Consider the following 26,365-nt stretch of genomic DNA (forward strand, 5'->3'; position numbering starts at 1 on the left):
CGGTTTCAGGAGGGATGGGAAATCCGGCCCGTTGGGCTACGAAGTATTCTACTGCTTCATCCATTTTTATATATAAACACGCACCTGGGTGAATGAAGTTATTTTAAAACAAAAGACGCGTTTACCTACATCTTCATTGATTTTGTGATTTAAGAGCTGTACACACACCTATGCTCTTTCTGATGAATTTGGAAGACTGTTTGCATAAGCTAAAAACCTCTCCTTCGCGCAGGCGCCTTTCGAACCATACAGGCACGCAATTCTTCCACGCAACTGTGCAATTAGCAACGCGCACGCACATGAACGTTAGAAACCGTTCTTTCAGTTTCTCTTTCTAATGAGAAAGAGCACAAAAGAAGATAGTGTGTAGAAACGCGACGTTTGCTATTCCCACGTGTACGCATTCCAGACTATCAAAATATTGCGTAAATCGTCGTCAACGGGCTGAACTGGATATATCGGAGTTTTCGCCAACAGATGTCCCTATTTACAATGTCTCCCTACGGGACAGAGTTAGACACCGGGGTCGTTTTTTAACGCGGAGAAAAGGGAACAAATATAAAGATTGTCTCAGTCGTAAAGGATTTCTCCTTCACTGAGAGAGAACAGGAAATTGAAGTGTAGCATCTGAAGAACAGATACTACATTTTGATCTTAACCCGAAGGTCAAGAACGTCTGTTCTTAGGGTATTATTACACATTGTAGACCGTCAAAAATTTGCGTAAATCGTCGTCAACGGGCTAAACTGGATATATTGGAGTTAACAACAACAAAAAAATGAAACTATTTATACAAGTAATAATGTTGAAAAGAAAGACAAAGAGAGAGAGAAAAGAAGGTGATCATTGTGAAGCGATTAATTAAATAGAGAACATAATTTGATCTCGCGTTTAAATTAACATCTTCACGATCGTCGGAAAAGGGGGGAAAAAAACTGAAAAATTAAATGAATTTGTCTACCCAAGATTAATTTACTTCAACCCATTAACCGCCAGCATCCCATTAATGGAACGCTCAAAATGATATGCATTTACATCTAAAAGTTACATTTCATTCGGCCACTAATGGGTTAATACAAATAAGTTAAAAAAAAAATAATTAAAAAAAAAAACACAACACGTATTTAATCTGATGAAGAAATCACTAAGTGACCAGAACATTAAACAATATATTCCTGAAGATTGGATAACGTATGATACGAAAGAAACGAGATAACACGACCAAATGTGACAATTTGTTATAAATTATTATTAATCAAATTAATAATATACACTAATACAGATAATTAAAGTCCGTCTACTTTACTACCGCTAGTCATATTTGATTTAGCAATTTAACTTTCAATATTTCAATAATTATTGGATTATTAAAATAAGTCAAACAGTCAAAAAGGGAAACAAAACTCAACAAAAAAAGTAAAACAGGATTTATTGATTGATAAATACAAAAAAAAATACATATATATTGTACATCTGAGCATGTATTTATAAAGGCGACGCGTGTATCAATACACGCTGGATTTTAATCGATTATGTAAGTTTGGAGGTCAAAAGAAATTGCACATTTTTTGTGCGGAGGCAAACTGTGACGTTATTGTTGGATTTTCTTACGCGGAAAATATTTTGGGAAATACTCGGAAAACTCGCGACTTGAATATTGGATTTAGTTATCTACAGCGCTTTTCGTGCGATTTTTAGCAACTGCAGTACACAGCAAGGACCAGGAGGATTACAGAATAAATTAAAGAAAAAAATTAGAAGAACACACACACACACACACACACACACACACACACATATATATATATATATATATATACATAAAAAGAGAGAGAGAGAGAAAGAGAGAGAGACAAAGAGAGAGACAGTATTTATACTTATTACTCATACACCTGTGTATGTGTGATATATAAGCTTTTAAACGGATGCTCTAATAAATATAAATATATATATATATATAAATATATATATATTAGCATATGTATAAATATATATATATATATATACATTCGCATTTTCATTCACATAAATGCTACCTTATATAAAAATATCTATACATAATTGATTACATATTTGTGAGTAATAATATATAATATTTGGGATGGTATAATTTAAGGAAACACAACTGGTATTATCTCCGTTGCATATGTACGAATATTTATTTGAACCAAGTGTCTAAGAGGAAAGAGATTATAGTTTTTAATGGTAGAGTGTTGCTAATTGTATTTATTGGGCCAAGTATAGATAGCTGCACGTATGCAAACTGTAAAATTAAAGGGTAATATAAATCTTTAACTGGAAAACACATAAAGATATAAAGATATGTAATGTCTTTAATCACTTATGAACATTTTTTGGATAGGTGTATAGAATTTTAACAACATTTTGATTTATATATTTGAAAGTAAAATTGTAAAACAAGATTATTTTTTTTTTTAATTATTAAAATATTTCACATTTAATAAAATAAACCTCTTTATCAAAATCAATTAACAATATTTGTATTCATATTTTAATATATTGTTTTTTTTATTATTCTATAGAATTAATAAGGCAGTTTATCATTTTTAAAAAGAACATTTCATACTTCAATTTAATTTTATAATTACAACATTGATTTCTACGAAATAAAGTTTAATACCTAAAATCGATATTTCGCTTTTCTTACGTGTAAAGATAATTCTGCCGAGAATACAGACCTTTATATAACAACGCGCTGGGCGTACATATCTGTCTCATTACACAGACAAAAATCTATATATGTGAATTTCTATGCTGTGCATACATGTAGACTTCGTCTTTCGAAACTTGCGATATTAAAAAACTTTTTACGATTTAATTTTGTTATAAGGAAAGCTTCTTAAACATATTTGAAAATAATAATAGACAATGCTTTTCAATAAATTATAAACGTAGGTGATTGAATAATTGAAAAAGAAAGGTTTTTGAATTTTCCCCAAGATAAGACGGCACTGAACAATAGTGGTATTAGTTGTAGCAATAGTAGCCACGCTAATCTTCAGTGTCGATGTTCACGTAATAGTGCTAGTAAGAGAGTGAAAGGAGGAGATAGTAACCAAACGAGAGGGGAAACCTGTCGATCGCGGAGACCGCTGGAAAGTTTTTCGCACTGGGTAAGAGTAGATTTACTGCGGTAAAAACTCGGCCGGAGATAGATTTGTATGATAACACTTAACTAATTTCTACGCTGGAACCAAAACAATTAATATACATTTTTTATATAAAGGATGCGAGAACAATAAAAATGGTTTAATGTTAACATATATAAACATAACACAAGTAAACAAACAGAAAAAAGTGTTTCCTAAAAATATAAACCTATGTTTGTTTTGTTTTTTTAATATATATATATATATATATATATATATATATATATATATATATATATATATATATATATATATTTGTATATAATTAAATAATTATGCACATACAGCTAAGAAGCTGTTATCTTGGAATTCACCTTTGGATAAAGTAGCATTTACTATTCAAGGCTTTGTAATAACTGACGCGTTTTTAACAAGAATCGGGTTCTAATAATTACCTCCACAAAAAAGGTTGCTATGCCATAAAACAAACTATCTATACAAAGCAGGTTCCATTTTGTTTAATAAAGAGTTAAAATTTAAAAGTATGAATAATCTGTTTAAGTCTAAAATCACAGACGAAATCGAGGAACGTGAAGAGAATATGTTAAACACACGTTAATCGGCTATCTTTAATCAGGTAATTATCGATTAATTTAATTCCTAGTATTATTAATCAATTACATCATTAATCGTAATAATTGATTATCCAAAATACCGTGTTGCTATTTTTTTTTTTTTTTTTTTTTTTACTTAAACTAATTAATAATGAAGTGGGTTCGATTCTCACTTGGGGCTTTATAAATAGAACTATTGTTCCTATTTACAATGCCTCCCCACGAGACAGAGTTAGACACCAGGGTCGTTTTTTTTTTTAAATAAAACTATTGTTATTAAAACACAAAATTGTCTCTACGTTTCCACTCTTATATCTATATAGAGATATAATACCTTGCACTACACCCCCAAACTATATATATATATATATATATATATATATATATATATATATATATATATATATATAAAGTTTGTTTCACATATCTATATATTATATTTCATTCCTAAACCAATAAATGGTGATATATTATCGATCTATTGACATGTGCTAAATTTAAGAGGAGCATCATCTGTCTTCTTGTATTATTCGGGATACAACTAGCGATACAGATCGAAAAATTAAAATCGTGAAAAGCGAATACACATAAAATAAAATAAAAAATGAATAAATAAATAACATTAATTCCACAAAGGGTCCAAAGAAAATATTTGAAATCGTTCCAATACTAATTCTAGCTTTTGTGTGTGCATGTGTGTGCGTGTGTGTGAACGCGTTATTTTGCAGGGAGTTCATTTTTAAAGTATCATTTTGGGTTCTCCTTTCGCTATCTGTTCGAGTAATGGTCGAACGTGTCCTCTGTTTAGTGTCCAATGCTTTCACTCTGCCATGCTCTCCCTGACATCACCTGCAGTCTTCGCATCAGCCGTGTCAACAGCGCATTATCACGGATCGTTTCAATTGCGCTATTTACTCCCACAACTACTGACGTTGCTAGCGCCGCTTTTTTGCCAACTACCATGTCGACTGCTACACCTTGTTGAAAAGGGGCATGAACAAGACGGGCAACAGGTACTACAACGCACGCATTTGAGAATAATAAGAACAGTTCATCAAACAATACTATTATTTGTAGCAGTAGTAGCTTTTGTTATAGCAATACTACTACTACTACTTCTACTACTACTAATATTAATACTACTAATAATACAAATTTCGGCCAAAAACTGGTCGCTAGAGATAGCCTACTCCTCTGCGCACGTTCGAAACCGAGCCTTTGCGGACGCACCTGCTGCTCGGCACTGTCCTCACGCCGATCGAGAACTAGGCACCGATCTTCCACCACGCAACTGGGGAGGTGGCGGAGAAGAGGGAGGAAGCGAAGGAGGAAGAAGAAGAGGAAGAGGTGGAGGTTTTAGTGACGGCGGCGACGGCGACGACAGCGGAGGCTCAGTCTGAGCTCTGCAAGAACTCTAAAACGATACTAGAAGTAGCGAAAAACCCGAGGAACTTTGGCCCCAGTGCCGAATTTTTGAGGGGCGATAGGGGCCGCTGAGGAGGTGGAGTTGGTCAGTAAGGCCTACAACGTTTTAAAGCAAACAAACACCAAAAACAAAGCTGGGGATGTAAATACCAAAGTTGTCAAATCTGGAAAATACAGCGTGGATACTGTTGTGTGTATATATAAATATATACACGCGCCTATTTACACTGGGCATACGTGGATGTAGATGTTTATAAATACTGTTTGTATCAATAACTACACACACACATACGTACAAACTGACGGCGTATCAATGGGATCTCGCTTAGCCGTTTTTTTTTTTTTAATAATTCTTGACTCACATTAAAAACAAAAACTAAAACGACACATGTATATACATATACATAAATAATATATATTTATTTATTCTTCAATCTTTGTGTCAACGTCCAAATATAAATTCCCTCCCGATGAAGAATTAATGCGTTACCCAACTATGCGTCAACGCGAAGGTGCGTTTATTTACACAGGAATATGTTTACACGTCTGTTAGAAATTACCAGTGGGTAGATTGCAGCATATATGTAAATATGTATATATGCATACTTTTATATATATTCACGTATATGCAGGCTTGATACCAGCTCATTGATATTAACTGGATATTAAATTATGCATTGACTACCTATGTGTGTTGGGGAAAGAGAAAATATCTTTGTGTAAATATGACATTAATAAAAAATGCACCCCTGAATTAACGTTTCCAAATGAATAAATTATATTTAAATAAGAATATACCTATAGGTTTATATAGATGATTCTATATTGATTAAACGCATAGGACGGATTTAATTGCCATTTCTGATTTGTTTGTTTTTTTAAATTTAATTTGAACCGATACGCACAAATTATACTTTTAATAATTGAAACTAATTCAAGAATTATATGCAAATAATTATCATTCTTTTTTTTTTTTTTTTCATTACTAAGTCTTCATTATATTACGTTATGCATGCAAAAACATTGATAATATCTATCAAACAAACCCATTAAATATATAAAGAACATTAAACTACTCATTAAATATATTAACGAGGTGATGCAAATCCATTAAAATATTAACAACTTTTTAAAAAAGCTATGTGTTATATATCATCACAGCTAAAAATGAAAAGGCCGACATTTTATATAAAATTAAATACTTTTACAGCTTTTAAACAACGGAAAAACAGCAAGAAGAGGGGCAATCTTCACATAAAAAATGAACACATTGTTTCCATACAATATATATAGAACATAATACGTGCATCTATATATAATAAAAGGAAGTCAATGTGTCTGTGGTTTTAATTTAATTTACTTTGATGTCAATTTTGCGTACAAATGTATCTCTCAAATTCTCGTCCAAACCATTTTATTACATTTTCGATATGATAATGGGAGTATTCCTTCCTACCTAGTTAGGTGAGCAGCTGTTTTGTTAACGTTTGACGGGAACATGTACTATTCAATAAAATTGATATCCATAAAACAAAAGAAAAAAAAAGAATAAAATAATAAGAAAGTTATGTTTTTTTTTGTTTATATGCAATATCATGCACATAAGAAAAAACAATTTTCGAAAAGATGACAGAAAGAAAGAAAACAATTAAAAAAATACTTGATTAGAATATATAAAAAAACATAAATTCAATTTAAAGCTGTCACTGTGACAGATGTAAGCACATGTGACAGGAAAGTCGATGTTGAGTTTTACTAAACTTTTGTTACAGTGAACACTGTATACGTTCGTGTTTGTCACAAATCCTGATTTGTGACACAAACTAAAAGTGGGAGGATATTTTTTTTTTAAATATGTGTATATAAAATTTAAAAAAAAAAAAACTCGAAATGCCCTTAAGTTGGACCATAAACAGCTGCGTTATACGAACTTACTTTCTAAAATAAGCTAAAAAAAAAAATTAAATACAAAAATATTCAACATATATTTTTAAAGGAGAAAAAAAAAAGTATACCAGCTTTGAAAATATTTTCAAGAGGATATTTAAAACTGAAAACACGCGAAAATGCATATTCGAAGCGGTGCTAAACACGCCTACTCCGACGAGGAAGGCTCATACGACGAAGAAAGGGGAGCTTACATTAACCACATGGATGAGTACGATGATGACGATAGAGGTGAGTTTGCTTCATCTTTGCTAAGACGCATCCCTGTTTTAATAAAGTTATATCAAAACATCACGTGTGTGTATGTATGTGTGTGCATGTTTTTTTATGACCACGAAAATTGAATTACTATTTCTTATATATCTTCTTTTTTTTTTGCAAAAGACTTACTACTTATCAAGGCCTAAAGGCCACTCCAGGATAATGACTAATAAATGTAAGGTAATCGGTGAGACAACAGCATAATGGTTGCTAATGGTGGAATTTAATTAAGAGGACGGCTCAACTAAACTTGTTTACATTGGTCTTGAAAACGATCATATTGTAGTCGGCTGGAACGCAGATTTGCGGTATGATAGTCGAAAGGTTGGTAATTTTATCTACTAATAATAGAATAGTTGTTGCAATAAAAATGCAATAGCCTAAGATGGAACGAAATTTTTTAAATCTTATAAAAAATGTAATTAAAAATATCAACCTGAATGCATTTCGGTTTCAATGTAAACAAGGCGGTCGTTTTAATCTGTTATTTTAACTGATAGAATGGTATATGTTACTTTGGACAATTTTTGGAAGTGTGTAATATTGAATAGAAAGCCAGTTTTAGTTTTAAAATACTTAGCAAATCCTCGTATGTTAACAGATTGGATATTCAATTATTTTGGATGAATATTAAAGAAAAACAAGAAATTAATAACTATCAATCTTAGTTTCATACAATTCTAATAATCAACAAAAAAGTTTGTTGAAAAATGAAATAAAAATTAAATTGAAAAAAATCAGGAATATCCGGGAAGTTATAACGGATGTTTTTTATAGAATGAAACAAGTTTTCGAAAAGAAAAAAAATCAAAAAGCATACCTTATTAAAAAATAATACTTTCAAAAACATTCTCCTTCTATAGAACAACAGTTACATACAAAAACATATGCTCACACACGCACGTGCACGAACGAACGGATACACACAAACCAACACAGAAATATATATATTTATATATTTGTAGTTTTGCAAAAAGAAACCCAAACGTCTCAATATGTCTTTTTGGTAATACTATACAAAACCAACGTGAATAGACGTATAAATAGCCGAGCGCATGTCTATTTATTTTGTTTCATATATTATCACCAATATATATATATATATATATATATATATATATATATATATGTATGTATATATATATATATATATATATATATATATATACAGAGATAGTAAGATAGATAGATAGACACAAGTATATACATATACATTTCCGTGATAATATAAATACTATTATGACATATGTTCTCCGGATTTGTTTCTTTTATCAAAAACAGTTTCTACACTATGATGCCCGTCCGAAAGTAATCAATTACCGAGAGATGTATACATAGTCTTATACATCCCTTAGTTACACAGTAAATTAGACGACACTACAAAGTTTTGGTAGATTTTTAAATAAAACTTTCGAATAGCTGAAGTCATTCCATGCAGCGCAAGTATCCATATATGCAGTCATAACTTATCTTGTGGTAAGAGCGGCGCATTTTCTCTATAACTCACATTCCGCTGAAAAAGTATGATGTGTTTGTGTAAGATTTTAATAATCTGTTGTCGATGGATCACTATGTTATGAATGAATTTTCCAAAAACTAATTTATTAGATAAATATGTTTTGAATATTTCTGTACATCAGTTTACAAGATCCTAGCAAATCTACACAAAGGACTTATTGGAAAAATGTTTACAAAATAAAACAGACAAAAGTATCCCTTATTCGACCTATGTATTTTGACATATAGCTGTATATATATATATATATATATATATATATATATATATATATAGTGTGTGTATATATGTATATATAGAAAAATGAATGAATATATATACATATTTATACTGACATACGGCTATATATATACATATATATATATATATATATATATATATATATATACAGCTTTATCCTGATACGCGTTGCTGTAGCTCAAATTGGTGCAATGGAAAAAATTCAAAAATGAAAAAATGCATGTTTCCTATAGGTCTTATTTTCAATTTCGTATGGGTACACCGTTTTTGTTGTTCCATTTTCTTGGCTGATATAGAGATTTTCTGGTTTGGTGACTCTTGAACACATAGCATAAATTGTCCATGTGAAAAAAAAAGTCAGTGTGTAACTGTAAGCCACACACTTGTAAAGATTGTTCCCTGAGCTTTGTTAATGGTTATTGAAAACGACAATAAAATTGGAAAGTGAAATTTCCTAAAGTGTAATAGTATATCCGGTTGAATCATAGGAATGCGTGGAATGAAGAGATATTCACCTGTGAAAGGTCCTGTTAAGATTGTTGTTTCTATGATATTTTTTTTACTGCAAGCCATGTGCCATTGCAAAGCTTGGATTGGTTTATATTTCACAACATGATAATTAGTACGCCAATTTGCACTTGCAATACATGCGGTGGCATCCTTTGCAAATATAGCTGTTGGATAGTTAACAACTTTATCTGCTTCCACAACAGTGTCGATGAATTTGTATTTGACTACCTCACTTGGAATTTTACGTTGAATTATAGCGTTAAGTTCATGGGCATCTTTGTATTGAGCTGTAAGAATAGCTCATTCACTCAGTCAAGTGGAATTCGTATAATTAATTTGAATATCTGCAAAAACCTTTTAAACCAAAGTGTCTTTTGCTCTAATAAAATTACAAAAGTTAAGTGTCAAAGAATATAAACCTTTAACTCGGATCAGCTGGCACTGTTTCGTACTCAATTTCCCACAAGTGATGCAAAAATTTCTGTGCGGATCGAGCAGTCTGTAACTGGACACGCGTATTTTGAGTTAAGTTTAATGTCTTCACATGGCACCAAAAAGTAGAGTATTTGAGGCAAGCATTTATTTCATCTGCTGGTGTTGATTGGGAAATTGCAGGTAACATTTGTCTGAAATCCCCTGCAAGCAATATTACTGCATTCCCAAATGGTCTGACATTGTCACACAAATCTTTCAAGGATCAACCAAGAGCCTCAAGTGATTATTCGCGTACTGTTTGCATTCATCCCAAACAACAAGTTTGCATTTCTGCAATAGTTTTCCTCATACTGGATGTTTTGAAGATGTCGAACATGAGATTTTTTAATAATTGAACGTTTCAAAATAGAATAAATAGTTTGTAGCAAGGTCGCAGGTATTCCGCATGCAGCAAGGGCTAAGGCTATGTCATTTTATCACGGAATGGCTGCCAAAATCAATTTAATTAGAAAGGTTTTACCAGTTACTCCTGGTGCCATTTAAGGTAGCAGTAATTTCCAAATAACTTCTATTCTCACAGTAAGTCAATTAGGTGACTAAAATAGGATTTATTCATGTTTTGACAATGCCGTATTGTAATTCATTTAGGAGACTAAAATAGGACGAGGGATTAGAGATGGACATATAGAGAGGAAGATATATAGATAGGAAAGAGAACGTGAGAGGGAAATAGAGAAAGAGAAGGAGATAGAGAGAGATAGAGGGAGGTAGAGATAGGCAGACAGAGGAGGAGAGTTAGAAACAGAGGGGAAGCAAGACAGAGGAAAGGAGAGAAAGGGGAAGAGATAGAAGGGATTAGAGAAAGAATGGGGCTCAAAGAGAGATGGAGAGGGTGATATAGAGAAAAAGATCGATTGAGAGAGAGTGGGGGAAATGGAGAGATGGATGGAGGCTAGGAAAAGTAAAGTAAAATTTTAAATATAGAAACATCGACAGAAAAAAAACGAAAAATCAAAAAAAACTACCGTTTATTTGTATTTATTATTAAATGCTGGTAGAAAATGTCGTTTTTTCTTTGTCAAATAAATAAATTCTAAGCAATTTTTGCAATAAATAATAGCAACTTCGTTAATTTTACGACATGCCCCAGTCTATTATAAACACCCCAACCTCCATATGTTGAAAACGGCTTTCTGAGTAACGCCCAACCGCCATACGTTAAGAACGGCTTTCGCGGTTTGGAAGGGTGTTTAATCCGAAAGCCGTTTTTAACATGGGGAGGTTAGGTTTTTATAATACGCTGGAGCAAGTAACAAAAATTAAACAGCAACTTTCTTATTTTTTTATAGTTTCGAACAAGTGAGAGAAACTTTTTGTGTATTTTTTTTTCTAGTATTTATACAAAAAATGTCGTTAAAGAAACTAAACAATTAAAACGTAATATTCAATGGAGCAAAAGCATTTAGATAAACAAATGAATTTAAAATTAAAAAAATAGGGAAGATAAAGAAATTAATTTAGATTTTAAAAATAGGGGATGCTTTTTTTTACTTATCGATTAAAATCTTGTAATTCAGGAGTCGTTTACACGGAACTTACCGGAAGTAAAACTGAGAAGCGTCTCGCAGAATCGACTAACGAAAAATATCTTTATTTTAATTACGTTTATAATTTGCAATTTTAATTTATTTTAAGAATATAAAAACTCTAAGGATAGACTGTCTGAATATTTCAATTACATTGGTAATGTAGAAATACCGTTTTATGAATAACTAACGAACCAAAAATTATATATATATATATATATATATATATATATATATATATATATATATATATAGATTGATATATGACTGAATATATATACATATATGGATATATGGCTGAATATATATATACATATATGGATATATGGCTGAATATATATATATATATATATATATTCAACCATATATCAGTATGTATGTATGTATCTCTCTCTCTCTATATATATATATATATATAGAGAGAGAGAGAGAGAGAGAAAGATACATACATACATACTGATATATGGTTGAATATATATATATATATATATATAGAGAGAGAGAGAGAGAGAGAGATATGGCTGAATATATATATATATATATATATATGTATATATATATATATATCTGGATATATTGCTGAATATATATATATATATTGACATATTGCTTAATATATATATATATATATATATATATATATCCACACATATATACCCCCATATATATATATATTTTGTGTATGTGTGTGGGTTTACGAGGGGCGATCTAAAAAACAAATGCCATTTATTTTTTATTTTGTTCGAATGGATCAGAGGACATTGCAAATTGCATTATTATGAGAAATGAATTCATAAATTCAGGATCCGAAAGTTTCGTCTGTTTGTTACAGATATTGACAGTGTGAGACTTTAGAAATGCAACGTCTCTCATAGATGTGCGTCAGAAGCAGAAATGAATAACTGAATTCCTGTCTAAAGTGCATTGAGAATAGTGAAGACTATATGGTAAAAAAAATTTGAAGCACAAAAATATCAAATTCGTAGCTTTTAAACTTTTTTAGTTACAAAAATTGAAGCTTTTAAACTTTTTGAGTTACAAAAACAAAACGGGTTTGATATGGCAAACCGCGCTCCGCACACCCATGCACTGCCATCGTTCTTCGCTCGCAAAAGTATATTGAGGATTGGGTGACTATATAGAAAAATTAATTCTGGAGTACAAAACTTTGCTAGTTAATAGTGTATCACTCCCTTTCCAGTAGCTGTTTAATGTTTTGAGTTAAGAAAATGTTTTAATTTTGGAACTACCATATACATAAGAAACTTGAGTTTCAATTCTGTCAATTAAAAATTAGAAACACATTTATTTTCGACTACGAATACAAACATTATTTTTTTTCTACAGAACATCCTCAGATAAAACGTAGTTAGCAAAATGATATTAGTAGTCAGTCTCTAAATTTTGTTAGCACATAAATTGAAAACTAAAATTTTGAAAAAAAAAATGGTTGAAGGCCAGAAGGAATAGATTAAAAGCCAATATTGAATGAAGTTCAGGTTTGATGAATGAAAAGTTAAAACTAATGGTATAATCCAAAGATACTCCAAAAGTTGGATATTCTAATGCGTATATGCATACGATATTGTCCAACGGAAAATGAAATCTAAAAGGCTGGAGCGTAAAATCAATGCGAAAGTAGCATCCTAAAATTTACTTTAAAAATTATATTCTGTTCGTCGACGTGTTTCTCTTGTTGGGAGACAATATAAATTTTTCCACTTGGTTTCTGTATTGAATTTCTTCTTACAAAAAGTTTGCGGATGTTACTTTCGCATTGGATTTATCGTCCAGCCTATAGATTTCATTTTCATGTTGGACTGTACTATATGCACATTGGAATATCCAACTTTGTCATTGTCTGTGAGATCCTGGATATGACCTAAAACTATATCCGATGGTGAGGTCCCAGCTTGCGGGATTCGGGGAGTGTGGAGCCACCCTTTAATTGCCATTGCTCCCAGGTCCACTCTGACCCGGAGTGGTAGTACCTGTTAGGGTCCCAACTATGGGTTAAATATAAACCGAATTGCAAAAAACAAATGTATTCTATTAAAAAAATATTTCTTCAAAATAACCGGATTCGGCATAAAATAACCTGGAAAGGGTTGATATGCCGTAAAACAAAGCAACCAATCAACAATTGTCTTTGAATTAAATCACTATGGTAACAGTTTTTCGTCGATCCTCGATTCTTCTGACATGTCCATTTTATTTATTCCGGAATTTTATCAGCAAATATGTTTTCCTTCACAATTTTACTTGTCAATTTATGTGCTAATTACAAAATTATATTGATTTAGGTATGAGCTATTCATTGAAACTTTATGGAATACGAACAAAATGTTTAAAAATTCTGTATTCCTTGCCAGAAAAACAAAGTTGGTATAAATTTTAATTTGCAGAATTTTAATCCAATTTTCCTTATATTATTGCAAACTGAATTTTTTTGATTAATAATAATAATAATAATAATAATATATACATATATGAAGAGGGATAGTGAGAGAGATATGAATACAGATATGTAGGCATGTATTATAATTGTCTTTAAGTACACATAAACGTTTATGTAGTAGCTCAATAGAATATAATAGGACTAAAGTGTCTAATATAGTATCAGTATTCATAAAATTATCAAAATTTCATCAACAACACTTTATTAAAAGAACACTGTTCGTGCCCATTTAAAGAATCGATAGTTTCATGATATACAAAATGCCTAAAACACTTAATCATGTACATTCGCCAAAAACAAACCGTATTTAATGAAACCGTATTTATTTAATTTATATAGTTTTTTCCACCAAATTTCCGTCTGAAAAGAAAAACGTAAATTCATAAATTCATACCTTAACTTTTATTACACACACACACACACATATATATATATATATATATACATATATGTATATATATATATATATATATATATATATATATATATATATATTCATAGGTAAACAACGCCATAGCTCATACGAGCCATGCAAGCCAACGAAACGGAAGTTCAAGACTCAGGTTTCGATGAAGAGCCAAAATGTGAGCAAAAGCCGAATCCTGGACTTCCGGTTTGTTGGCGTGTTTAGCTCGTGTGAGCTGCGTCGTTGATTAAATGTGCAAATATATCATCTTATATCCAGAAAATTCTAATATTAATTTTCTCGCTTGATTAGCTTGTTGTTAGCGAGTGTAAAAATCCTACTTGTGAGACATCGGCTAGTTTTCTCGGTGACTGTATGATTAAAGTCTTTTGACGTTTAAGACGAAATAGGAACATTCCACAGCCGAGTTTCTCCACGGTTTGATTGATTTGTGTTGTCTAACAGACTTCCTTTTTGTGGCGCGATTGCGTAAGTTACAGGGTACTCGCCTCGCATATTACTATTTCGGATTTCGAATCCATAGTTCGAATATGTTCAACTGATAACTCTAAATCAGGTCCTTAACTTCTGGTTTGATGGATTGCATGACTCATGTTAGTTGCTAGTTGCGGCATTGTTAAACTTCAGAAATAATTGTATCATCTGACATTCTGAAAATTCTAATACAGACACACTCATTGCGGATCAAAAATTAAAGACCACTTAAAAATCTTTTACAAAAACCCTCTTTTTTAAGGGCAGTTTTTAAACTCTTCCTATATAAGGTTATTAATCATACAATCTAAAAGGTTATGAAAATAAAAATTATACATAAAAAAATATTATTTAGAAATTTGCATTTTTATTAAATAAGGCTTTTTACACATGATCAATATTATAAGACCAAGGGTATAAATAGTTAGATTTATGGTAATTCTAATGTTTTTAGGTCAGTTACAGATTAGCAATAACTGTGTAAAGGTGTTACCATCCCTAAAACAAGAAAATTAACTGAAGTTAAGTGCTCTGGAATTCTAGGATTCCATAAGCAAAGTTTGTCACAACGAGCGATAGCAGCTAAGGTAAATCGCAGTAAAACTGCTATTTGCAACTTTCTAAAGGACACTGAGAATTATGGAAAAGCAAAATCCTTTGGTAGCCACCCCCCAGAATTTCTCCTGCATTGAGTAGGAGAATCAGAAGGTTTGTTATAAATGACAGAGGACTTTCTTCTAGTAAAATTAAGGCGGTTACAGATGCTGATTGCAGTCTAATAACCATCAGACGACACTTACAACAAAAAAGCATGGTAAATAAAAAGCGTAAACAAATTCCTCGATTGCTTCCACGTCCCAAAGTGGATCGCTTAAGATTAGGTCGTGAATACCAAACCTGAGACGTTAAGAAGTGGAAGAAAGTCCTGTTTTCTGATGAGAAAAAAATCAATTTAGATGGTTCTGATGGCTTCCAGCGTAATTGGCATGGCAAAAATATGCCCCTCGAATTTTTTTTCCACGCGGTATTGTGGTGGAGGGTCCATAATTGTATGGGGTGCTTTTTAGTAACGATGGAGCTCCAGGTAGTGCAGGGTCGGCAAACAGCAGCTGGTTATGTTAGCATGCTACAAAAAGCATCTTTGATGATGGAGGGTCATCTTTTGTGTGTGGATTGATGGTTATTCCAACAGGATAATGCTGCAATCCACACTGCAAGACGCCCCTTGAGCTTTCTACAAGAAAATAGAGTTTATCTCTAGGGGCATCCTGCATGCTCACCGGACTTGAACCCAATTGAAAATATTTGGGGATGGATGAAAAGAAAGGTGCATCGAAATGGCAAACAATGTTCAACAAAAAATTAACTTCGTGAAGCCATCTCCAGAAATTGGAGCAGGATCCCCCGCACCTTAATTGAAATCCTTATTTCTTGCATGCCCCAAAGAATGTTTGAACTCATAAGAATCAGTGGAGGTAGAACTCATTATTAAGTTCGATTGTTGAATGCTTTTATAGACTTTTCATACATTTTTGTAGAATTTAATAAATTTTTTGTCTCTGGTCTTATGATTTTGATCATGTGTAAAAAGCCTAATTTAATAAAAATGTAAATTTTAAAAATAAATCTTTGGAATGTAGCTTTTTGTTTCCATAACCATTTCGATTGTAGTATAAGTAACCTTAAGTCGGAAGAGTGTAAAATCTATCCTTAAAAAAAGTTTTTATCTTTTTTTTAATATTTTTAAATGGCCTTAAATTTTTTATCAGCGGTGTATATATATATATATATATATATATATATATATATATATATATATATATATATATATATATATATATATATATATATATACACTATAATATTAAATGAAAGATGAGGAATAAAAGTTATATATAACTTTATTAGATCCTCATAACAATAAGGAAAAGTTAAGGAAAAACTCTTTATGCCATAGCATTTCGAAGCTAAATGCTTCTAAACGGAAGAAGAAACGGGCAAGAATTATACAAAATGCGTATATAGAAAAATTTGGCTTAATCATATTTAAGTATGGAATCGGATAATATGGTATATAGTAATTAAACTCAGGTACAACATATAAGGGTAAATCGGAAGGGTAGTATATACGTAGGTAATTTATTTCACTAATACCTTTATGCGTTGTAATTACTTTAAATTACTATTTACCATATAATCCTATTTCTTGATTCTTATTTCATATATTGTTTTTATCTATTTAATCTTTGTTAAGCCAGTTTTTCCTATATTCGCATTTTTCTGATGGGAAGTATTAAGCTTCGAAATGTCATTTCTTTCTAAAGAGTTTTTTCTTAATTTTCCCCATAACTTTCCCTTTTTGTTCTAGATGATATAAATGTTATATATATATTTTATTCCTCACCGTTTATTGTATTTATTTGCTTCACCACCAAAGCAAATTAGACACAAGGCCGTTTTTATGTGGGGTAAAAACCAGCTCCCCGAAAAGTAGGCAAAAAGGGGGCACTCTGGTTACTAAAAATAATAATTGTCCCCGTATAGAGGGTTTCCCCTCCATTGACTGGGACAACTTACCTTGAGTGCAGCATCTGCAGAACAGATACTACACTTTGATCCAGGCCCGAAGGCCAATAACAACAGAAAAAAGATAAGGTATTTATTTGCCCCTCCACCGAGCAAATTAGGCAAAAGGCCGATTTTTAATGTGAGGAGTGAAGGGGAAATAGAGATCAACTCTCCGGGGAGTATGGGAGCTGGATAGTGACAATTGGTATGAAGGGCTGCCCCCATATTGACCAAGGTCTTATATGTGGGGTTTCCCCCCACATATGGTCCTTGCTTGCAGTATCTGCCGGAAAAGATACTACACTTTGATCCCGGCCCGAAGGCCGAGAACAACAGAAAAAAGGCAAGCCTCTTTTCTCACCGTTTATATATATATATATATATATATATATATATATATATATATTCTTACCGTTAATATATATATATATATATATATATATATATATATATATATATATATATATATATATAAGGCCGCCCGGCATTGCTCTATCGGAAAATACGCTTAAATATTATAATTTGGTTAATGCAGAGTTCGTATTATTATATTATATGGCTGTAAAAACTGTATTATCCTCTTTCTCCCTATAATTATTATAATTAATAAAAGTAATAGTATAGTTTCAGCTTCAAACAGATATATACTAAGATCAACGATGGATATTAAATAATAATGTTTCCACCTTTGCTATAATAGTTTTTAAAGGCGTTACATTCTTTTCATACAATTATTTATTTCAAAAAATCGTAGTAGTTGCAGCCTAGAGAGTTCAATTGGAACTTTACATGGATATTCACAATGTACTTATTTGTATACATGAATTTTGATACAGATTTGTCTGGTTCAATATTAACATACATCGTTTAGTCTCCTTTTTCCCATCGATATTAGATGCCTATGGTGATGGTTTTATCACAATTTACTAAATCACTTGTTATTTTTATAAATTATAAAAATTTAGATACCGTTCGAATAATTAAGAATTAGTAGCCACGCAGGCGTGCACTCAGACATAGTTATAAAGCGGGATATATATATATATATATATATATATATATATATATATATATATATATATATATATATATATATATATAATTAGGCGGTATATTTGTTTTTTGTTGTTGTTTTTTTGCTTAAATCGTTGAAAATTCTGTCAATCGGCAGGACAATAATATTATCCGGCCGATCTATAATATATATATATATATATATATATATATATATATATATATATATATATATATATATAATTAGGTGGTATATTTGGTAAAAAAACAGGGGGAAAGAGTTCTCAATACTTTAGTAAAGGTAGATATGTTTTTTTTTTATTATTTCAACCTCGGTTTTTGTTGTTTGTTATTTATTTATTTATTTTTTGCTTAAATCATTACAAATTGTGTCAATCGGCAGGACAATAATAGTACCCTGCCGATATATATATATATATAGAGAGAGAGAGAGAGAGAGAGATAGAGAGAGAGAGAGAAATAAAGAGGGAAATATCCATGTATTCATATATATATATATATATATATATATATATATATATTCGTTGTATCTAAAAGGGTCGTTCGAAATATAAAGCCTTCTAGTTTTTACCGAAAAACGTTAAAAGGTTAAGAAGACAGGAATGGTACGAATAAAACGAGCGACATTTTCAGCTTCAGAATTAATTTTTCTACATATTCACAACTATTCTCAATGCACTTTTGCCAGTGATGATGAATTGGCTGCGCGTGGGCATCTGGAGCGTGCTTTGTAATACGAAAGTCGTTCCAAAAGAAAACCGTCCTGTTTTTTAACTCAAAGGTTGAACAGCTATTAAGACTAGATGGATACGAGTTAGCATTTGGGCTTCAGAATTTATTTTTATGCATGGTGATAACAATTCCTAATGCACTTTTGCAAGGAATTACATAATGCATCTCTGCTTCTGATGCACGCTTATGAGAGGGATTGCTTTCTAGGTGTCTCCCTTCATCAACATCTGCAACGGTTATGGCCAAGATCAAAGTGTAGTATCTGTTCCGACAGATACTGCACTTAAGATAATTTGTACCAGTCAATGGAGGGGAAACCCTCTATACTGGGACAATTATTATTTTTGGTAACCAGAGTGACCCCTTTTAGGGGAGCTGGTTTTTACCTCACATTAAAAACGGCCTTGTGCCTAATTTGCTCAGTGGGGGAGCAAATAAATACCATCTGTTCCGACAGATACTGCAAGCTATGACTAGCTATGACTAGCTATGACTAGCAAAGACCAGATGTGGGGGCAACCCCACATGCCTGACCTTTAACCAGCTCCCATTTCCCACCTCTCGGGAGCTGGTCCCCTTTTTCCCTTCCCCCTCCCTTCACTCCTCACATTAAAAATTGGCCTTGTGCCTAATTTGCTCGGTGGGGGAGCAAATAAATACCATCTGTTCCGGCAGATGCTGCATTTAAGATAATTTGTACCAGTCAATGGAGGGGAAACCCTCTATACTGGGACAATTATTATTTTTGGTAACCAGAGTGCCCCCCCTTTTTGCCTACTTTTAGGGGAGCTGGTTTTTACCTCACATTAAAAACGGCCTTGTGCCTAATTTGCTCAGTAGGGGGAGCAAATAAATACCATCTGCAACGGTTATGGAAATTATTAGTCATGAATGGCTGAGTTCAGTCATCATAACAAAGCATTAACAATTCGAAATAAAAAAGGAGGCATTACTTGAGGAATACCACTCGTAATCATATATCTAAATTTATTGGGGCAGAAGTTTGATAAATAGGAAGATGTTTATAAATACCCTATATATATATGTATATATATGTATATATATATATATATATATATATACATATATATATATATATATATATATATATATCGGCGCATAAGAGATGGCCCTTAAAGTTAAAAAATCGTCTTCAAATATCAATATTTCATAAGATACCGAGTGTTGCAATCTCTAGCCTAGGCTAAACAAACATGGTTTGGGGATTTTAAAATCAATATATCATACATTTATTAAAATTTGCTTCAATTTTGTAACTCGTGTTGTCTGACGGTCGCTTTACCCCTCAAAATATATGGCATATATATATATATATATATATATATATATATATATATATATATATATATATATATCAGATCATACAGCATCACTTGAAGAATACATAACATAAATCCAGGTTGTCCTTGTCGGTCGTACATCTAAACAATATGATATAAATGCGGGAGTGCCTCAGGGGTCTATTCTTGGACCTCTGTTATTCCTAATATTCATAAATGACCTCCCTGACAAAATTGTCTGTGAGATGGGTATGTATGCTGACGACACCACGCTCTATAACAGACACAACAGGAAAACGAATGAACACATATTTAAAGAAATGGCAGAAACACTAAAGGAAGACCTCCGATCCGTAGTGGAATGGGGACAAGAATGGATGGTCACCTTCAATGCTGCCAAGACTAAACTTGTTTCCTTCATTAATTACAAGAAACCTTCCCTACCGCCAATAACAATGGCCAATGACTTTATCTGAAAGTACATCCTTTAAACTCTTCGGCCTAACGTTCACAGCAAACATGAGTTGAAAAAATTACATTGAGAACATTGCCAGAACCGCTGCGAAGAAGGTGGGTTCTCTCTATCGTGCTATAAAGCTATTAACACCTGAAAGTATCCTATACTTCTATAAGACTACCATTCGCCCATGTATGGAGTATTGTTGTCATATTTGGGCTTGTGCATCGGCAACTAGTCTCTCGCTCCTAGACAAGGTTCAAAAGACAGTCGCCAAACTGACAGCTAAACTTCAATTTCTGTCACACCGACGAACTGTTGCATCCTGTTTTACAAGTACTTTAACGGTGAATGCTCTGACAAACTCTAAGCACTTGCTCCCCCTCGACGTAAATACCCCCGACAAACCCGACAAGCAGCTAAATCCCACCTCTTCAAAGTAGAGATGCCTGGATGCAAGAAAGCCTTCTACCCTAGTAGTTTCTTCTCCAGAACATCTAGACTTTGGAATTCCCTTCCGGATCCCTGCTTCCCCGACTGTACTGACAAGCAGAAGTTAAAGTGTAACGTGAACCGACATCTTGCTGCCCAACTTCCTACACAGTACCCCTGATGCTTATGTCCCTTATAGTAGCCCCCTACAATAAAGTGGCAATGTGCCTTTTTTGGGGGTGAAAATGTAATAAAAAAAAGAACATTTTTTATGCATATATATATATATATATATATATATATATATACGACCATCTACGGCAACACATCAAAGGCTGTAAATGACAAAGTTCTCTCTGATTCTCTCTCCTCTGATCTCAAGCGCGTGGTTCACTGGGGGAAGACGTGGCTGGTTACCTTTAATGCATCTAAAATCAAACTCCTATCCTTACATCATGAACGCTCTGATCCCCATCTGGCATCAATTGGGATGGATGGCTCTCGTCTGAGTGAGGCCCCGTGTTTTGACAAGCTTCTGGGTTTGACCTGTACTCCTCATATGAAATGGAACACGTACATAAAGTCTGTTGCCAAGGTCGCTGGAAAGATGGTGGGATCCTTCTACCGCTCCAGAAGATAGCTCACTACTGATGCAATTCTCTATTTATATAAAAGCCAAGTACGTCCAAGGATGGAATACTGTTGCCATATCTGGGCAGGAGCTGCTAAAACAGCCTATCCTGCCTTGACAGAGTACAAAATAGACTTCGTGGCTTAGTGGGGGATGCCCTTTTCTCTACCTTGCAACCTCTCTCCCACAGAAGAGACGTTGCGAGCCTATCCTTGTTTTATCGTTATGTCCATGACAGGTGCTCGTCTGAACTCCAATCTCTGGCCCCCCCTCGCCAATCTTTCACGAAAAACACCCGTCTAGCTGAATCCACTGTGAAAAATTTCCCCAATATTTATCTGTGCCTAAATCAAAACGTGGATTCCATGAACAAAGCTTCTTTCTTAGAACTGCACGCCTGTGGAACTCTGTTCCGTCTGCCTGCTTCCCACCGGACTACAACTTGTATGTCTTCAAGTCCAACGTTAACAAATTCCTAATGAACCGCCTCCTTAAGTAAACACTTCATCAAATCTCCACACTAATGTAATGTACTTGCAATAACCCTTATCCCTGAGTGGCTTCCGGGCCTTGATAAGTGGTGATCACTGTGTAAAAAAAAAAGAAATATATATATATATATATATATATATATATATATATATATATATATATATATATATATAAAGAGACAACAGGGAAGGAAGGGAAAGGAATATGTCATTATAAATAAGATGATACGTACAGGACTAGGTAGACTGATACATAGAAAGATAGAGGCCCTGATAAGAACGCCCATATAGCGCGATTATTCTTTTTTTCAAAATGGCGACCGCAGAGTTGGGGTTTCGGGAAGGAAAACTCACATGTAGATATATCTTGCAGGAAAGAAGTATTCGGTAGTAATTCTAAGCAGCAGTTAACTACTGCAGTTACAACCGTCTGATCACTATTTACCGAGAAGTTATCTTCAAACAATATCCAATAAACGAACCAATGTGTTTCTACCGTTTGTTTGTATCTATATGTAGCGGTGGCATCCTGAGTTACTTACTTATGGTGGAAATTATTAATCTAAAAATGAATCGGAGGTGTCCTTTACTTTAAGGATTGACTTATATCTTATCAAGTCCTAAAGTTACTCGAGGATAACACTGAGGGTAAATGACATTGGCTGATTGTTGTTTTAATGATTAAAGACATTATCAGAAGACTTAAGAAGATTAATTTAAGGAGCATAATGTTAATAAATATGGAAACATTTATGATAAATATGTGTTGACATTGTATCTGCAGTCGATCACGCTGTAGCCTCGTAAGAGCAGTTTCTGATGATGTGTTTTATAAGTGGTAAGTACTTGCAAAAGAAACTTTGTTTATTGGAAATTACGATAGGAATATACAGAAATAGGCTAAAGTTCTCTTTAGTGTTAATTTTGAAAAATGTCAATCGCTTCTTGCTTCTGCTCTGAAAGCATTCTCGGGGCCTATTTTGCGACAGCTTGCACATCACCAAGACCTCAGTAAAAACTACACGAACTGAACCAGAAGAAGAGTCTTAGCAGCTATTTTCTGGAAAGGAAGATATCTGTCAGTGCAATCAAAGAACTACTTGTTTATCAGTGGTTGATTTTTATAGACTTCTTTATGTCTGATACATTACTATTGGGAAACATTACAGAAGACTATATATATATATATATATATATATATATATATATATATATATATATATATATATAGTAAGGTATAAAAATATATGTGGCAAGTAAGTTACACAGATTATTCCGCGTTTCATCCACGCTAGGATCTGTCAGGTTTATGCAAAGAGTTGTGGTTATCTGCGTTTTTATATATGCACATTCTATTGAGATTTTTGTGAGCCAATCAGCTTCCTAGTTTCCACCGCTCCCTTCTTAATCAGCTAATAGGCAGGCACTTACAGGACAAAGGCCCAGTTGACGTTAGGTTCAACCCTTCCTGTGTCGATGCTTTTTAGTGGGAAGTGTAGATAACTAGTGATCTGATCTGTTTTAACCCTAGGTGTAGTTAAATGTTGTTTTATTTAATATTATGGTAGTTTATATATATATATATATATATATATATATATATATATATATATATAATGATAATTTACGTATATGTATGTTTATTTTATTTACTTCCTATTGTTATTGTTAATTTTAAAATTATTTTGTATCGCTATCATAGAGTAAAGTTTATCCTATGTGCACAGTTGTTCGCTATCTCTCTCCTACAGTTTAATAGATGTAAGGGTGGTTTAAAGCAAAGGATAGCAAATTTTTCATGAAGGCATAATCTACATGGATCGTCTAGGTCTCTATATGTGTTTGCTTGTCTTATTATTTTCCATTCGACTACCGGACAACGTCCGCTTTCTTTGAGTTTCCAATATTTGTTTGCTAGTGTTGTTTTCATTCGGTGTTGTTTTTATTTTTGAATGTACTTTTGTGATCATAATATCGGATTTTGAAATCTAAGGAAGTCATATCTTCGTAATATTTCTTATTATTCGGGGTTTTTTCGCAAATATTGTGGCCTAGTTAACTCTGCTTTTGGTTAGACATTTACTTTGAAGTGGGCAAAGTGTGCGGGATATCCAGTTGCATTTATCTTGTTTATTATTAGTAAATTTACTATGGTTGTCGTCGTTCGGAGTTGGCTTCTTCTTCTTCTTCTTCTTCTTCTTGTTATTATTATTATTATTATTATTATTATTATTATTATTATTATTATTATTATTTCTTCTTCTTCTTCTTCTTCTTCTTCTTCTTCTATCCGTTGCCAAGGCAGCTGGAAAAAAAAAACGGGCCATTCTATCGCTCCAGTAGAAATCTCACTACCAATATAATTCTCTACCTGTATAAGAGCCAATTACGTCCTATGATGAAGTAATGTCGCCACATCTGGACAGGCGCTTCTCAGAGCACCCTATTGACATCGTTCAAAACCGTCTTTGTAACCTAGTACGTGATGTCCTTTTCTCTTCTCTGTAACTTCTTTCTCGCAGAAGAAATGTGGCGAGCCTGTCCTATCACTATTGTTATTTTCATGACAAATGTTAGACTGAGCTCCAATCTATGGTCCCCTTAGCCAAACTTTCACAAAGCAGACTCGGCTAGCTAAAACTACTGTCAATAATACCCCAACACCCTATCGGTCTCTAAACTTAATCTTGGAATCCATGAAACAAGCTTCTTTCTTAGAACTGCCGAAATTCTGTTCCGCTGGTCTGTTTCGAGTTGACTACGACAGATTCGTTTTCAAGTACAACGTAAACAGGTTCTTGTTCAGCCGTTCTTTTAAATAATCAAATTAGCCAACTTGTTTCACTACTAACGATTAGTACGCTAATGTCGTAATGGCTTCCGTACATAAATTAACCCTTATCCTTGAGTGGCCTCCGAGCTTTGATAAGTCGTGACATCTTTGTAAAGAAATCTGATCATGGCTCTGGCATTGCGTTACTGACAGGTAAGAGAGGGATTGGCGAGAGTCCAACAACTCATATATATAGCATGACGCTCCTGACACAACTGTTATGCAACTTAGAGCTGATAGAGAAAGAGAGGAACAGATAGGAAAATATTAGAGGCAAAAGCTCAGGAAATTTCGCCTGTGCTGTCTTAACCTTTGTGGGTGTATTATATTCACTTATCATGTACTCAACATATCTAATAGATAAAAGAAAGAGTATGCTACCTCAAGGATACCATTTATTTCTCTAATAAAGTTATGCAAAAATTATTTTGAAAAGATTACTTCGGGACATTCTCTCATCTGGTTATCTATTCAATCTGTTGCTTCTGATCTGATTATATTTCTGATTACCCTTAATGCATCATTAAAAATATGCGTATATATATATATATATATATATATATATATATATATATATATATATATATATATATATATATATATATATATTATACTAGCAGTTTAGCCCGGCTTTGCTCGGGCGCTATGTACTGTTCATAATTTTATGCGCATATGTATATATAGTATAGTGAATCAAACTTATTAATATATATATATATATATATATATATATATATATATATATATTAATAAGTTTGATTCATGTCCAGGTAACCAATATCTAAAATTTCAAATGTTTAGACCCAAAATTGTCGGAGGAGTTTGGTAGAGTCTTCAAAAGTCAACTCTTTCAACTTTGACCTCTTGGAAGCCAAATTTGCG

At 32.8% G+C, this 26,365-nt stretch overlaps 1 protein-coding gene across 1 annotated transcript in view; it reads left to right on the top strand.

Moving 5' to 3' along the window:
- The first annotated feature begins 7,064 nt into the window (after window positions 1-7,064).
- The window catches only part of LOC145241391 (voltage-dependent calcium channel type A subunit alpha-1-like), a 1,447,749-nt gene continuing 1,428,448 nt past the window's right edge, over window positions 7,065-26,365 (top strand). The window contains exon 1 of the mRNA XM_080104315.1: window positions 7,065-7,327. Coding sequence (XP_079960441.1) covers window positions 7,216-7,327 — 112 coding nt within the window. The 5' untranslated portion in view covers window positions 7,065-7,215. The remainder of the gene's footprint in view (window positions 7,328-26,365) is intronic.

The sequence above is a fragment of the Euprymna scolopes genome, chromosome 20, assembly GCF_053919585.1.
Source record: "Euprymna scolopes isolate OS-2025 chromosome 20, ASM5391958v1, whole genome shotgun sequence".
Taxonomy (NCBI): Eukaryota; Metazoa; Mollusca; class Cephalopoda; order Sepiida; family Sepiolidae; genus Euprymna; species Euprymna scolopes.